Below are 16,490 nucleotides of genomic sequence, written 5' to 3'. Positions count from 1 at the left end.
AGTGATGATGATTGGGTGTCCTGATGCTATATTGGAGAGATCATCTAAAAGTGCAAGCATTAAGGCTATGTTAGCAAAGAAACTTGTTCAGGCAACATAGAATGTGAGTGCCTAGAACTGCTCTTAGCAGTGATTCCTGCTTAGCTCTATTTTGCCTGAGTAGCAGTGCTGTCCTCTGCTGTTGTGGAGGGTGCTGATGGCAGGGCTGGGAGGGAGAGGACAGGCACCTAAGCAGCATGGCAATAGCTCCAGTAAAGACAAGACTAGTCATCATAAGCAGTTTTCAAGTCTGACTTACTTTCAGACCTGATAGAAACTTTCCCTAATGGACTCTGGAGGGGCAGAATTGACCTGTGCTGTGCTGTGATCCTGGGATGCTGGTGCCTTTTGTGGCTGGACCTGGCAGAAATCCAGGAGTCAGACGACATCTTTCTATGGAAGTATCCCACCATGCTAGCAAACAGATGGGAGAGGGGTGCTGTGTCATTGTTAGGGGCAATAGCTGTGCCAGCTGGAGAGGCAATATCCCTTTCCGCTCCTCAGAGCCTGCCTAAGGGGCTGCGAGCTGTTCCAGCCACATACTGGAACCAAGCACTTGGCTCACACCTGGATTATACACACCAGTCTGGACAGAAGAAGGTTAGTCGTATAAGATTGGACTATTTACCCTACTTATGAACTAAATCAAGTCACTTTTTGATGGTAAGAAGGCAAATTAGTCTCTTTGTTTAAAGCTATTTACCATTTACATGCTTCTGGGCACTTCCCCTCTCTTCCCTGAAGCACAAATTCTGCTTTGCCCCCCTAGGACATGCTCAGTCCAAGTGGAATTTGTGGACTCTGCCTGAGAAAACCTTCTCTCCTGAGGTTATTCCCAGACCATTTGTGCGAATCTGGGTGCCTGGGATGGTTCAGATAAGCAAACAAACTTTGTAGCACTTTCCCAAATCTGATGGTTTGAATTCTTTTAGCTAGTCCTATTGATGTTCGCACTGAGCGCAGGCAGCAAATAAACAAACAGGTTCCTGCCCGAGGCAAGGAACGAACACGGGCAAAACAAAGCACTGAGGTGTGATCCTATTCTCATTGAAGTTGATGGCAAAACTCCCACTGGATTCAGCAGTGTAGGCTCAGCCCCAGACAGAGATTGTTACTGGAAGGGTTCCTGGGCCAGGTGGGTTAGTAGAAATCTTTGAAATGAAAGCTGGAAACCTTTAGATGTTTTCCTGTCACTACTGTGGACTTGAGCACATTCTGCTGCAGTCTGAAAAGATCCATCATTGGATGTCGAGTCTGTGAGCCAGGCACACACAGGGCAGCTGGAGGAAAAGCAGCTCCTCTGCCTCCTCTATGGGCAGCTGGCAAGGCACGAAGTGTGCAAAGGACTATTTGACCACCCTATGCCCCTGTGCCTTCTTGCACAAAGTTCAGAAACAGCCTCATGCCCATTCCTAGGGCATTGCCCCATTTGCCAAAAGCTCAACCTGTGCCTGACCCCAGGTGAACAGGAAGGATGGGTGAGCAACTCTTGCGTGGCCAGCCCTACAGCTTGTGATCTCACCTCCTCTCTGCGGGAGAGACGCTTGGGGTAGGGAATTACATGCAGTCACAAGACCTTAAAGCATGATTTTCCCCTGCCCTGGTTTGAGAACCATTTCCTGCAGAACAGAGGGGTTGAGAGAGAGCTCCTGCCTCACATCTCAGCACACTTGCTGGCCCTCTCCCTGGCTCCCCAGGCTTAGGAGTCCTGCCTATAGCGACTAGGCTTTGCCCTGTGTTTGTTCATTTGTTCTGTTCCCCTCATTTTTCTTCCCCTCAAAGAGGCAGTTGTAGCTCTGTTAACACTATTTTTGAAAGCTCTCATGCTGTGTGAGCTCAAATCCTTGCATTAATCTACTGCTGTGTTCATTTCACTGCACTGAAAAGCAGTGAGCTTAAATCCCCTCTAAACACCATTGGTGACACCAGAAGGCCAGTGTTTTGATCCAGCCCCATTAATGGTTACAAGTTTGAATCTAGACAGCAGGGGTCAAGGGCAGGAAAGGATTAGGAATCACAGCCCATGCCATTAAGCTAGTGCTTTTGCCAAACTGGGAATACTGGAGTGCCAAAATGTACCAAGTAAGGTTTTGTTTCCTTTTTCTGACATTTGGATTCCAAAGAGTGGGGAACAGTGCTCGTCTTTCTGTACCATGATAAATTCACTTTACTCCTCGATTTATCACACAGGCTGACTGATGAAGTTTCCTATGCCAGGTAGCATCACCTCACGTAGTAGGTTTTAAACAGGGTCTTTTCAGATGCAGCAATGACTTTTAAATTAAGACTAGTTTCCCCCGTACCTGCAGGCTTTGCTATGCTGAATGAGATTTAGAAGCTTTCCGGAGTCAACTTGTGCTCCCAGGTGCAGATTTTCAGCATGTGTCACGTTTCCAAGATGTCACCAGCAGATGGAAGCAACAAGCAGCAGGCCCTGGAACGCGAACTTCCCGTGGCATTTGTGAGGATGCAGCTGAAGTCTGCACTCCGAGCGCATTTTATTATTTTTTTATCTTTTTTTTTTTTTTTTTTTAAACCTCGCTTTTTATGCTGATGTTTCATTTAACAAATGGGATGGTTGGAAACTGAATTCTAAAATGATGAAAATTTTATTTTCATAATAAACTGCATATGGCTTTGATCTCAAAGGGAAGAGCAGCACTGTAACTAATGTGCAATGTATGCTGGCCAGGGTGTATGGAAACTTCCTATCTGTCTGATACTGGGCATAGCCTGCAGCTTCCAGCCTGCCACACAGGCAGAGCTCTGCTTCTGTCCTGCAGCCACAGAGATTTCACTAATGAGAGAAATTTTCTCTGTGAGCCTGGAACCCCAGCACCTCCATCCAGAGCACTTGGCATCCTCTTTCTCTCTCTTCAGCAATTAGGAAAGTTTAACTTTTGTCCTCTGGGTTGCTTGCCTCATTATCAGTTCATTAGCCACTTCCACCTGGGTTTTCAAATAGGAACGCATTTCCTCATTAGCACACTGCCTTGCATAAGGATAGAAAATAACAAACCTAAGTGCTACCTTTCAGATCTACCCATATTGTTAAAAAAGCCAATCAGCCCTACACAATCCCATAATTTTATGTCTATATCATCATTGTAAAACAATTAAATCACAAAAACCACTTTTTTGAATGATATCCAAATATTCTTTATCTCTTACCTTTAGGGAGTAGCTGTTTACTTTGTTTTACAGTTTTAGATTGGTCTTAATCTTACAGTAGGGAAAATACTTACTGCTGTTTTTACCCTGCTCGACACAATGGGGCCTTGGCATTCTCTAAGGGTTTGTCTATATGGGGTCAGTCAGGAGATTAATCTGAAGTGATTTAAAGTGGATTAGTTAACTGCATTAAATTCTTGAGCAGAGACACACTGTTTTCTTATCCATATCTTCCATTTATAATCAAAGCCCCATATACTCAAAGTTGCCAGTTTGGCAGGCCTCACTCAAGCTGAATTTTCCACTGAGAGATGTGTTTATACAGGAACAACAGTAGTTGCCTCCCTGGCTCGCTCTTACACTATCCCTTGCAGATAATTATTAATTTCCATGTTTTATAAATGATAAATGTAAGTCAAGAGTCTTGCTCAAGACAGCAAAGACTAATTCAGGTATTCCTCCCAGTTCCCAGTAAGCAAGCTGATATTTCTACTTGTAATGTAAAGAAAATCCTATTTCCTCTTTGGAATGTTAGTTCTGAAAATGCACTCCACAAAAACAAAGTGACATTTCACTTGGATATCATTGAAACATTTTGCCCTGCTGTTACCAACTGAAATGCATTTTTTAACTTGTATGTTAAATTCATTAAAGAATATTGATGTTAAAAGATTTCAGTACAGTTAAAGTAAAATATTTAAGTTGTCTTGACATTTTTATTAAATATTAAATGAAATTGATATATTGTCATGAAATGTTTCCATCTCACAAATCAATTTTTCTGGCAGAAAATTACAACATCTGAAAGTTTTTGGCCAGCTCTGTGAAGAGGCAAAAATTTCTATTTCATGCAGAAAAATCTTTTGCCTTTCCAAACCATTTTTTAAGTTATTTTCTTCTATCTGGAAACTTAACATCTCTACTCAATAAGGACAATTTATTTCTACATTTTTATTACAGTTGAGGGGGCAAAAAGAAGGAAAGATGATCCTGTGAAAATGTTATTAGTGATCCAAGAGGAATGTTCTGCCAGTTAATCTTGGTGACTGATTTGGGAAGGGAGTATTTAAGATGCTAATGTGTAAGTTCTATATATTGGTGATAATTCCAGTGCTCTGGCACTTAAAAAGTCATGAATCCCACCCCAAGTTATTTTGTCATTTACTGCTCTAGAAACGATCTTAGTATATGTGTATCAGAGAACATTTCAGTTGTGAACTGTTACCCTGTGATAGACAGCTTTAACAAACTGCTTGCCATTTTAATGATGAAAGATTGCTGCTGGAAGGGTTAAGTGTTGAAAGTTCAGTCATATGCACTTTTTCAAATTGTCTGTGCATCAAGTCAGGCACTGAGTGACTGAACCCCTGGGCCTGGCACTCTGGAAATGGCCGTGCAGGCAAAGGCAGAGGGGACTCCTGTTTTGACTGCAGCCAGCAGCTCCTGTTCCTGAATGATGTGCCTGGTGCTTCTAGGTGGTAAGGGAGGGCAGATGCTCTTGGATGCTGCAGCATAAGCCCCAATGGAGCTCTGAGTCTATTGGCAACAGACCAGTGGCACTTGCTTCCTCATGGGTCTCCCTGCCATGGGGAATGCTTGTCCAGGCTGAGCTGGAAGAGAGGTTGACACCACCTTTCTTGCTCCCCTTTCCATGACTAGAGTACCACCATTCTGCTGTCAGAATTGTTGCTTAGGAAAATAGAGGTAGGTAGAAATTTCTAATGTAAGAAATTTCTAATGTAAGAAAATATCTCTGTTGATCAGCTCTAAGGGGAAATTTTCTGGGCTTAAGCCATTCATTCATATCTAAGCCTGGGAAAATTCATGCTTTATAATAAAATATTTAAGGAATGTATTCCTCTACATTTCCCCCAATGTTTAGAAATATGTAATTGCAAAACATCAACAAGAACACAGACTTTACAAAACTGTAAGTTCCAGTCTGGTAGAGATCACATAATCAGTAAGTAAAAAGACTGCCTGAGAATGGTTAACTGGATAATCAACAGCCGTAGCAAAGCACGGGCAGCAAGAGCAGTGGGCAAGAAGAGAGTGGGATACAAACATCTTTACTCTGTCCTCAGTCCTTCTGCCACATCCATGCAGAAAAGCCCCAGGTACCCACAGGGCAATACATGAAGCTCAGCAGCTCCTTGGATAGCTAAGACTATTGTTGGGGATTCAGGCCTGCAAACCTCTTTCTGCTTCCTTTGTGTGAAAGCTTTGGGGACTGATACTGCTTTTATAGAAGTCAAAGCTAAGACACTGAAACAGAAGGAGGGCCAAGGCCTAAACTCAGAGATAAATGAAAGGAAAGGGTTACAGAACTAGAACAGCCTTACTAAAGTAAATGTTGGTACTCAAGTCCTATAGGAATAATGTATATTTATAAATACTAAGATGACAGATTCTATAGGGCCCTTTGAAATTCTGAGCACATGTTTGTTTGGGGTTTTTTTGTAAGGGCTCAAAGAATGATTTTTGGCTTGGTTTCCATTTAATCCTGTGATCGAATATTACACTTTTTAGAACAGGTTGCTTCCAGGAGACCTCAGAGACTCTGAGTCATCTGTGACAGGTGAGCTACCTATAATGGCAGTGTCAAAATTGCCTCAGGGTTTATTTGCTTCTTTATGCAATCATTTAACTTGAAATGAGCTCTTACCGCAAGCTCAGGAAGAGTGAGGTAGCTCAGTAGTAACAAGCAGATCTAATGTCAGTTAAGCAACTGATTTTGAGAGATTGCAGTAAATGCAGGCATAGAGTGGGTTTATCATTCTCAGAGGAGTAGTGATTATTCTGAGATAAGCAGTGATTCAATGACATTATGAACAACTTTTTGTGGGGCACAGTTCAATTCAGAAGGTTATACTTACCCAGGTTGTACTTGCACAGACTGAAGGCAGACTTTGCACTGTCCCAATTTTCATTTCTGGAAACAGACTGTAGGAATGTTGCTCAACAGCAATAAGGAAGACATGCTAGGACAGCATTTTCATGAGACAATGAAATAACCTTGTGATTAGTTAGGAGGGGGAAAATCACATTCTTAGTGGCCAAAAGCTATGAGACTAAGGCCATGCTTGGCTTGACCAGGCACACCAGCACTGCTGAATCACTCCCCAGTGTGCTAAGAGAAGGGGCTGTTTTTTCAAGCACATATATATATACACATACATATATGCATATATAGACAATGTATATATAAATCAGTGGAAGAAATTTATAATTAGGCAAAGTGCCCTAACCTAACTTGGAGAATCATTACAATCAAACCCCTCTATATTGCTTTTGAGGCACACAACAGGTTCTGTAGATGTGTAGGAAAAGATGAGACAGGATTTGTCCTCAGGATTGTGTTAATGTAGAGGTCAAGAATCCTTTGAGGACATAACCACATTTTTCATTGCGGCTGTTTATTAGCTGTTCAGCTCAGTAGTGCTTGGGATCCAGCCCTGCTTGGAGGGAAGTGTGCTGCCCTTCAGAGCTGGGTTTCCCAAATGCTGTTCTGAATGGCTGAACAAACATGCTGAAGTTTTCAGCAAAGCACAGGTTGCTGGAATGCCAGCCACTGTCATACACAACTTCAGAAACACACAAAGCTCAACATATCGCAAACCCTAATAATGCAAGTCCTGGAACAGAACAAATCCTCTCTCAGCCTGAACAAATAAGTATATTTCTTGCAACTCTGATGCATTGTACTTCTGCTTTTTGGCTACAATCCCTTGACAGGGCCCATTACAGATCCATACCAACAGGCTGGTCCATCACCTCTGGGGCAGATCTCTGGGCTGCATGTGGGCCAGCTCCAGCTCTGCATTACAGAGTCCTAGTGCTGGTATGGCCAAAGAACTGCCTGGGCATGCTCAGCTCTTGAGAAGGAAAGAGCTGCTTCATACAGACCACTCAGCCATGACTCTCCATGGCCAATTAAGAAATCAAAGGGGAGCTCTGCGCAGAGCTCTGCCACCACCAGGAAGCCTGAACCATGGTGGGAAGCACTGAACCATGTTGCTGCCCAGTGTGGGAGCCTGCAGCAACAGGGACTGAGGGGGCAGAAGGTCTCCAGTAAGTCCCTGCCATGGCAGGAGCAGCCTGTGATGCAGTTCTAGCAAGCAGCCTCAGACTGGATGCTTTGGTTCCCTGTCTCATCCCTGCTCCACAAGAAAGCAGGGGCTTCAAACCTTTTGCTGGAGATGAAAATTCAGCAGTTACCTACCACAGTGAGACCTTTTAGAATTTTTTTCTCAGGATCTCTCTGTCTCTTTCTCTCTTGGTTGTTCTTCTGTTCATCCTTTTTCTTCCTTTTCTTTTATTTTACATTTTGCCTCCTCAAAACAAAAATCTCAGCATGTCAAATGTCCTGCATAGGGAGGGGGAGTGCAGGGGCAGGGAGATCCCAGCCCCTGATGTCACTTGGAGGGGAAGCACCATCAGGGGCTGAGGGAGGAAGCACAACTGGCCTGCTCTGATGGGCCTCCTGATGCTGAAACGTGATCAGAACAAACAAACAAATTAAAAGCTGTAAAACTAAATGACTATTTTTATTTGTTTCCTTGTTGGTTTGCTTTCTCTCTTCTACTTCCTTGTCCCCAGCTGTGGGATCCTCTAGAGAGCAGCCACTTGGCATTGGTATTTGCAGGGCACGGAGCATATGTGTATTAGATCTATTTTAAGCACTCGTCCTGAGAAACAGATCCTTCTCCATGAATCCCCAACACATTTTACAACCAGCTGCATTACTGGTACTAGGATAGGAAAAGAGGAAATGGTATTTTCTTTAGGTTTTTTAGCTTGACCTCTCAGTGGGCCAGTCAGGTTATTTTCTGCACTTGTATTGTCAATGTAAACTGATAACACCAACCTCTCATATTCCAGCTACAACATGCAAAATAAAGTCTCACCAACATCATTTCCCCTTTCACTTACTATCTTCTTTTCACAAAATAGAAATTTATTTTCAAAATTCCTCTGTAAACATGAGTTTGAGCTGAATTCTGGATGCATATTCTCCAACATAATCAAACTTAGATGGAAAAGCCAATGTCCTGAGAAGCTATATAAGCTGGGGTGGGTTTATACAGCTCTCCTCTCCCTCCACTACCTCTGCCTCAAGCTCTGAGCAGGGCTGGGTCAAGTTCTGGTTCCAGCTTTCTGCCTTGTCCTCATCTCCTATGCTATTTTTAATTCTGTTTTTCTAGGCTGAGCAGGGTGCCAGCAGGGGAGAATTTGGCCTCCAGGATGCTTACAGCCTTCCCTCGAGGCCAAATCTCCACACAAGATGCATTTCTTCATGACTTCTTCATCCCTTTACCCCCTCAGCTCTGTCAGCATCCTGCTGGTAAGATAACTCTCAATTTCATTTCACCAAGAAAGAGCTACTGCACATGCTATTTATTAGGAGTTTCTTCTCCACTTTGAAAGTCTCTGCCATTCACCCGGATGTCTCCCTTTTCTGTCGGCACTACCTCTCCACTCCTGTGTGCTGCAAAGTTTACATCCCATTGCAAATTTGGCAGCTTATTTTTCTATTTTCTTCTGCTTGACCATGGTGTTAATACCAGAAGGAGACCTGGATGGGTTCCTGCCATGGTCCATTTGCAAAGCAGAGGTGTATATGCTTTGACAGGTCATTTTTCCCCTATTCTGTAACCCCAGAGGCCTGGAGCTTTCTCTCCAGCTAGTTCACACTGTGTATTCAGTGGGACTCACAGGCTAGTCCCTCCTAACGGCCTGAATTTCCAGCTGCTCAGCATGATATGCTAGCCCCAATTCCCATGGACTGCTCCTCCTGCTCTGTTTTGATGTTGAAACAGCTGTTCCTCGTACCCTGTCACACCCGTTCCCCTTCAGTTTTACCTGCTTTATTGTCTTCTTCCCTTGCTGCCCTCTCTTATGCACATAGCTGCACACAGGGCTCTGCCTCTCCTGCCCTGAGTTGATAATAAATACAGAGTTTCTCAAGTTACATGTTCCGTTCCCCACTAGGAAAATCTCCCTTCTGTCAGGCAACAGGCCAAAGGGACCTCACATTCCCTGTTGCCTCCTGGGCACCCTCTACACTAGTTTTTTTACGATAGGAGTAATTAAGAAAAAGCCTTCATGGACTGTGTTGTCAAGCTATTGGAAAACCAAATTTCTTGCTCCTGAGACACATCCCAAGTGAAGGAGCAGCCAGCCAGCATTTCTCCCAAACCCCCAAACCGCTGCCCTTCAGAAGGTGTTCTGTGTGTGTCTGTGCATGAGTGAGAGACATCTGCATTCCTTTTCTGTTCACCCAGCCACAGAGCACAAATCTACTTTGACACTTCTAGAAAAATGAAAAGATGGAATCTCTCAGGAGCCTGCCTGTGCTGGGGGGGAAGGAGGGGAGCACGCACAGCAGGAGGGAAGTTGACTTTTCTTTATACATATAAGGTTTTTTCCATGCAGAGTTTAAATTATGCCTGATAAAAGGAGTTTCGTGGATGTTTCAGTTCTTTCAAACCCTCCTGGCTTCCTCCCAATTAAATGAGGTTTGTCAAAGCCACAGGGCTCTGCTGCTGCCAGAGAGGCGGACAAGCACTTCCCGCAGTGACATCTCCAATCCCCAAGGGAGAAGATGAAAGTGTCAGTGCCAAGAAAGAGAGAGAGTGTGGAAAAAAACAGGTACAGACAGTGTGAGAGAAAGGGAGAGAGTGTGGAGAAATAGAAAGAATGAGAAAACAGATTGGCATAACATGTCAATCTCTCCAATGTGCTGCCAGAGAGGGGACAGATTCATTTCACCTGGGTTTAAGCACCGTCCCATATTTATTAGCCCCCATATTGCAGTGAGAAGTACCTTGTGGACAGGAAACTGCATGGTGTTATCATAGCAACCAATGTGTTGGGAACAGAATCAAAGTGCACAGGTCTGAAACAAGTACAGTATGATCATGCAAGAACATATTCATGAGTGACTCATTAAACCTGAAAAATTAGGCAATTCTGAATAATTCCCCATGTAGCCATTCCTATTGCCATAGTCGTGTAAGACATTTGCTCTCTTGTGTCACTTAGGCATAACACTATCTTGAAATTTAACTGTACCATTTTAAAATTCTTGTTGCTATGATAACAGTGCAGATTTTAAATATGTTCTGTTCCTGCTTTGTTCTGGAGGATGCCATTAGTCGCCGTCCTCTGAAGGGGAAAGTTAATGCAGAAGGGCAAAGAATGAGCTGGAGATGAAAGGTGAAAGGAAGAGGGGCTTGATCCCAAGGTGTGTGAGAGAGTAAGAGGGAAACAACATTTGGAAAAATAAAAGCTTCCCGCAAGAAATTAATCCCTATTTTTATGAAAGTAATTGTATCCATAACTGTACTTTTTCTAAGTTATTATGACAAGCTGGAAGCTAGAGGATGTTTTTCAAAGGTCAGTTCCTAGGAAAAAAATAATTGGGGAAATCAGTGTTTCAAAGATAAGTACCCCTCCAAATGGCATGTTTCTGATTACTGAGGGGAATGCTAATGGCTAGAAGCTGGCTGCTGGCCCTGGGAAGCAGGAGAGGAAGCACAGGGCTCCTTGCTTTCTGGTGGTCAACTCCTACAAAGGGCAACAGGTTACTGTTGCTATGCTCACCTGAATGCAAAGTGCTAGAGAAAAAGAGTAGCCCATGGTCTAAGAGAGGAAGAAGACTCCCTGTCCTCTGAGTGAGGCTGACTCCCAGATGGGCCTATCCTACAGATACTCATTCCTGTGCCTCTAGCGCTAGAAGGGGGTGCTAAGGCCCAGGTTCAAACCCCACTCATCATCTTCATGGCCTTCATTCTACACGTGCCACCAGTACCTCTGGATATAGCAAGAGGAGAGGTGCAGCAGATTCTTCTACTTATTCCAGTGTGGCTAGTAGCCTAAGGGGTGGCAGTGATGACCTTTTGTAAAACTGGAGCATTTGCTGTCCTTTTCCTGGCCTAAGCCAATCCTGAGACAATTATCTTTGTGCAGTCATCCCTGCACTGCAGCAACTCTGACAAAACTTCAATCTAACCCTTTGCCACCTGTTAAAGCAGAATGTTTTCTGTCCAATTAATCTCTCCTGGAAGAAAGATGAGATCCTTAAATCAAGAAAGAATGATCTGTGCTCTCAACTCAGTGTCAGTCCTGAAGTGCAAAGGGCCTTCTGAGAAGGTATCTCACTCTGTTGTCAGACAGGTCAGACACAGTAACAATTGCAGCTTATTATTCTTAGTTATAGATTTGGTTTATTTTCCCTCTTTTGCCCTCCAGTGCTTTAGAGCAGGCTCAGAAGCAGAGAGGGTAAGCAGTGGGATTTGGGGTTATCAACAGTGTTATGTTATCAAGAAAACATACTGTAAGATCTCTGGCCCAACAACCCAGACACATGGGTTGTTTGGCCAGTTGATCTGAGCTGGCACCTCAGATCCTATCCCCACAGACCAATGTCCAGTCTCAGTAGGGACCTTTCTCACAGTGCAGGAGACATTCAACCCTGGGCATACCATCAGCACAGCAGTTAGTCAAGTCCAATTTGTACTCAGTGAAGAGGATCGCATGTTTCATGGATATGATCCTGGCTTTGACGAGAAAGTACTTGCTCCTTTTGGATACAGTTCATCTCTGATTGTTACCTCCCCAAGCAACCCAAACCCAGTGTGCCAGTTGGTGATGGCACTCTACTGTTTCTCCTAAAACAGCCCACTGTTCAACTTATCAGAGACAAGGAGGAGGAGGGAGGCTTCATGTCCATAGACCAGTGTCATTTTAATGTCTGTTGCATCTAAACTAATGCAAAGTGAGAGTGAGCAATGAGGAGGTTAAGGCTGAAAGCCATTGCTTACCAAAAATCCCATTACTGTTGGGATTAGCCAGCACTGGTAGATGTTATCACAGGGGATGTATAAAGAAGAGCTGGCTTTCATGACACCTTGTTTGGGTTGGCTGGTTTCCCTAGGTTCTCCTACATAGCTAAAAGGTTTATATAGTCACTTTTTTTTTTTTACTGCTGTGCTTTGCCAGCTCTGTATACAGCAAATAGATATCCATCACTGCAAATCAGATATAGGCACCTAGAAAGTGAAGTTCCTATTAGAGGTATGAATCTGGTTTATAATGTGTCTTAGTACAGGAATAAACTAAAGCTGAGGTTGAGCAGGAAATCAGCTGCCACTCCTGAGCCAGAAGCATTTTTATCTGTGAGGTCATAAAGCAAATCTTCATTTAACTCAGGAAAACTACCCCTTGCTTTGGCTGGCCTGATCTCCACAGTGGTGGAAATTGTGTTTGCTCAGGTACTGACAGGACATTGAGGTTTTGTAATTCTGTCATTAACCCTAGGAAAGAGACATTGCAACATCACAGCAGATGTTTGACAAGGGCACAGGGCTCTGGACAAGTTGCCCTGTTTAAGCTCTCCCCCACATGCTGTCCTGGAGCAGGCATTGTGTTGGCAGGTGCTGGGCACTGTCTGGGAGCACAGGGCAAAGGGGAAGATGGGAAAAGAAGTAAGGTTTCCTTTGCTCACTCCCCAGCTCCTGCTCTTGTAAAAGCACAACTGGCGCAAAGTTTGGCTCACATGACTTGTGGAAACAAAGTCCTACAGACATGGATCAAATGCTCTGACTCCCATTGATCTCAGGCCAGAGAATCTCTATAAAGGTCTTATTGTTCAGGGAGATGAACTGCTCTTGGAGGGGAGTGCTGTTAATACCCTTCATGGAGGCAGACACTATTGCATCAGAGGTTAGCAGATGTTTTTCTCAATTTTGTCTAATTGCAAGTTGTATCTGAGGTTTCTTTAACTTCTGTTTTCCCTTTAACATGCTTAACTGCAAATCTGAAAATATTTAGTTGTCTTGTTTGCTGTGAAAGACATACAGACTGGAAGTCTCACATAGTCATTTTCCATCCTCAGGTGCACTTCTGACTTCACCTAGTTATCAGCAGAAAAGAGCAAACAGGGATGTAGTGATCAGATTTCTAAGGCACAAAAGTTAAAGCTAAGTTTGAGATTGTGACAGCAAGCAACCATGAGTATAGGAACTCAATTAGCCTGAAAGACAACTATCTCATTATCTTTCCTAAAATGATATAAATACATAAGAATATAAAAATTTAAAATAAACTCTCTATTGACTGTCTAGATGACTGAATTTCACTGCTCAATTTCTTTAAACACCCACTTTAGTATTTATTTATTCTAAGCGTGAAGCAGCTACAATAATTAGACTGTCAGATTTGGTAAGTTAATGAGGAGTCGCTGGAGTGGAAGGTTTTGCATTTGTGAGATTGCTGAAGGAGAGAAGCTTCATGCCTTCGCTCTATCTCTTTTTTCTCTTTTTTTTTTTTTTTTTTTTCCCCTCTGCTGGGTGGGAAGGAGAGAGCTTGGCAGTGCTCGGATCCATTTGAATCCTTTTGATTAGCGGGTTGCATTCCTACCACTGTTCTACAAAACAGTATTTTGCTGGCTGTGCCAAGAAAAAGAAAAAGTAAAAAAGAAAAGAAACTGCAGATGAGATTTCTAGAGAAGGGTGTCTAGATAAAAGAAACAATTTTCCAAAAAAATCAGAAGGAATGCAGCTGTGAGAAATAGAATCCTGAGTTAGTTTATATTGTGGATAATGCCACAGGAGAGCATTAGGAAAGTAGCACAATGAAGAAAAAGGACCATTTTGCAGCTTTCTCTTTAACCTGATTTTTCCACAGCACAGTCAGTGCTCACAGTTCCAGGAGTGAGACTGCAACCTGAAATCTGTGACCTGTTTGCTTCTTACCAAAAAGGCCATCTCTCAGGAGGTTTGAGCAAGTTTTGGTAGAAAGTCGGGATGACTGACTAGCTCTTGGGTAAGCATGTGGTTGCCACTGTCACAGCTGCTACCATCATCCTTATCACATGAATTCCTCTGTGTATTGAAGATGGGAAAACGGAACTGACCCAGGGCTGGATGACCACATTCCAGGGTGAGGATGAAGTGGGAAATCTCACATTCAGAGAGAAGAGATCAGCAAGGCAATAGCCCCCACTGAACAATGTTCAGTGATATCATGGGAGGTTTGGGTTTGTTTTCTCATACTCCCAAGTCTCAGACCAGTGCCCTTTCCTCTGATGCCTCCCCAGTCAAAACATTGCTTCATTTCCCCATTGCTTAAACTGACCAAATTGCTTTGTTCGCCTTTGTCCTTTGCCCACCGAGTTCACATTTTAGAGCATACTTGTTTTGATTTCACACACAATGGAACCTGAGCAGAGCTAGACAAAATCTCCGTAGTTTGTAACACACTTGGTTTTAATTAATCCCTATTTTAATATGACACAACTTAAAATGATGCTTCAGCATCAATATTTTTCATTTCCTTTTTGTTACAGAAGACCCCAAAATTACTTAAAACCACTGCTATTGAAAGAAATTACTGGAAGCTCCCCTTTTATTATACCTCGTCTCTTTGTTTACTTTGTGCATTTGTTAGCAGCATGTGTCCTGTCAGTGTCACCGCTGGGTCTGTGCTTGCAGGGCAGACTGGAAACTGATCTTGAGGCCAAATTAGTTTGACTGTCTTATTGTCTGTCAAGCTAAGAGGCAACCTAGCTGTGATAGCAGGGCACACCTCAGCTACCCATCTGTGTTTTCAAATGCATGTAGATAGCATATACCTGCTATAGGATCAGGTCCTAGCACTCAGTGCCTGGTCTCACAGCCTCTCTCTACCCCTTCTGCCCTCATCATGTAGACAACAGCAGGCAGACAGCACACCCTCGAACCCTTTCAAAAAGGACTTGACACTGCCAGCCCTGTGACCAGATTGGGTTTTGGAGGCAGCCTTAATACATTCTCTGCTCACCTGCTCAGCTAAGAGCTGTTCCCTCTCTGTGATCAGAGAGGAACTAATCCTGCCCAAAAAGCTGGCTGTCAGTTCCACTAAGGCTTCTGGGACAACTCACTTGAGGAGGGCATTCATGCTTTAGTGTTCAGGGAACTTGGGTTTGGCCATTTTCACTGATTTAGAGAGCATTTCACAAATAAATCATTAAAAATTGTGAAAACTTGAAAATAGTAGGAGATACTCTTAAACATTTGCTTTTATATTAACCTGCCTTGAAGTGATTGTTTCTCTTTTTTAAAGCTGCTTACAAAGCATACTAAACAAGCTTAAATGTCAACTCAAGTTTTCTTCTGCACTTCATTACAGGAAAGAATTCTATATGTGTTGGTATTATTAATTCTCATTTTAAAAAAGGCATCTGGATTCAGACATGCAAGCAAAGTTATAAATGAAACAGCAATTTTTTTGTCATTTTAATAGGCTACCAGTGGAAAGCAGGGGGTTCTGTATGCTTTTTCAAATCTAATGAGAGGTAGATAGGCATCTAAAGCACAACAGCCTCACGCTGGCACATGAGAGAATGGAATTTCCTGGGAACATAATGAAACTGGCCAGCCTTGTTTCATTTGCCAACCTGAGTTATGTTACAAAAATAGACAAAATCAAAAAAAACCCTAAATGTACCAGGCTCCATCTTGAACCCATGGGCCCTGAGCAACACAGGAAGGGACAAAACATCATCACAGCCTCCTCCTTGTTCTGCTTCTGGTTTCAGGAAAGGAAGAGAGAGTGCCAGTCGTCTATCCCAGGGTGATATATACTCCATGCCGACACTCCATCCATTTTCGACCCTATTCTCCCCACCTCCTTCCCTCTACCTGCTGAGAAGGAACATACGGATCATTGGAATCTGCTACCATTCTTACTCTGCTTCTTAAAATTCAGACAAATAATGTTGTGCCTCTTACACGTATGTGCTATTGCACCAGCTAAGTGTAGCTGAATCTACAGGAATATTAGAGCTTGTTTTAAACCAACTGTTAACAAGCAGAGTGACTGAAGTCACTAGCTCTGTAGAATATTTGTAATCAGGATTTATTTTTCTTTTTGATTCAGAACTCAGGCAATAAATTTTTATCCTAACAGAATTCCTTTGCAACAGGGGCAGATTCTACCCACCATTACACCAAGGACCTTTGAAATAACTCTTGATATTGACAAAATGAAGCAAAAGCTTTGAGATTCTAAAAGGTCAGAGTTTGGGGAGTGGGGTGTATGTTTTTTAAAATCACCTTCCAGTAGAAAAGAATGAAATTGTGCAGATGTCCTGCCTTTTGTTTTTCAGAAAGCAATATCAGAAAGATTCACTTGGCAACGAAGATGTAACAGCACAGTCTGGGCACTGGACTTGCCATGTGGACTCAGCCATGTGTCACTTAATAGAGAGATCCCTGGACCAGAAGATCGATGTGCAA

The 16,490-nt window shown here is 43.1% G+C and overlaps 1 protein-coding gene across 1 annotated transcript in view; it reads left to right on the top strand.

The window, feature by feature from the left end:
* Positions 1-14,009, top strand: part of CDK15 (cyclin-dependent kinase 15) — a gene marked incomplete at its 5' end in the record, with an annotated part of 29,300 nt that extends 15,291 nt beyond the window's left edge. Inside the window, 3 exon segments of the mRNA XM_009084169.1 lie at positions 5,740-5,788; positions 8,415-8,554; positions 13,900-14,009. Coding sequence (XP_009082417.1) covers positions 5,740-5,788; positions 8,415-8,554; positions 13,900-14,009 — 299 coding nt within the window.
* Positions 14,010-16,490: the final 2,481 nt, after the last annotated feature.

Source organism: Acanthisitta chloris, unplaced genomic scaffold (genome assembly GCF_000695815.1).
Source record: "Acanthisitta chloris isolate BGI_N310 unplaced genomic scaffold, ASM69581v1 scaffold40181, whole genome shotgun sequence".
Lineage (NCBI taxonomy): Eukaryota > Metazoa > Chordata > Aves > Passeriformes > Acanthisittidae > Acanthisitta > Acanthisitta chloris.
This window is presented reverse-complemented; position numbering and strand designations above follow the sequence as displayed.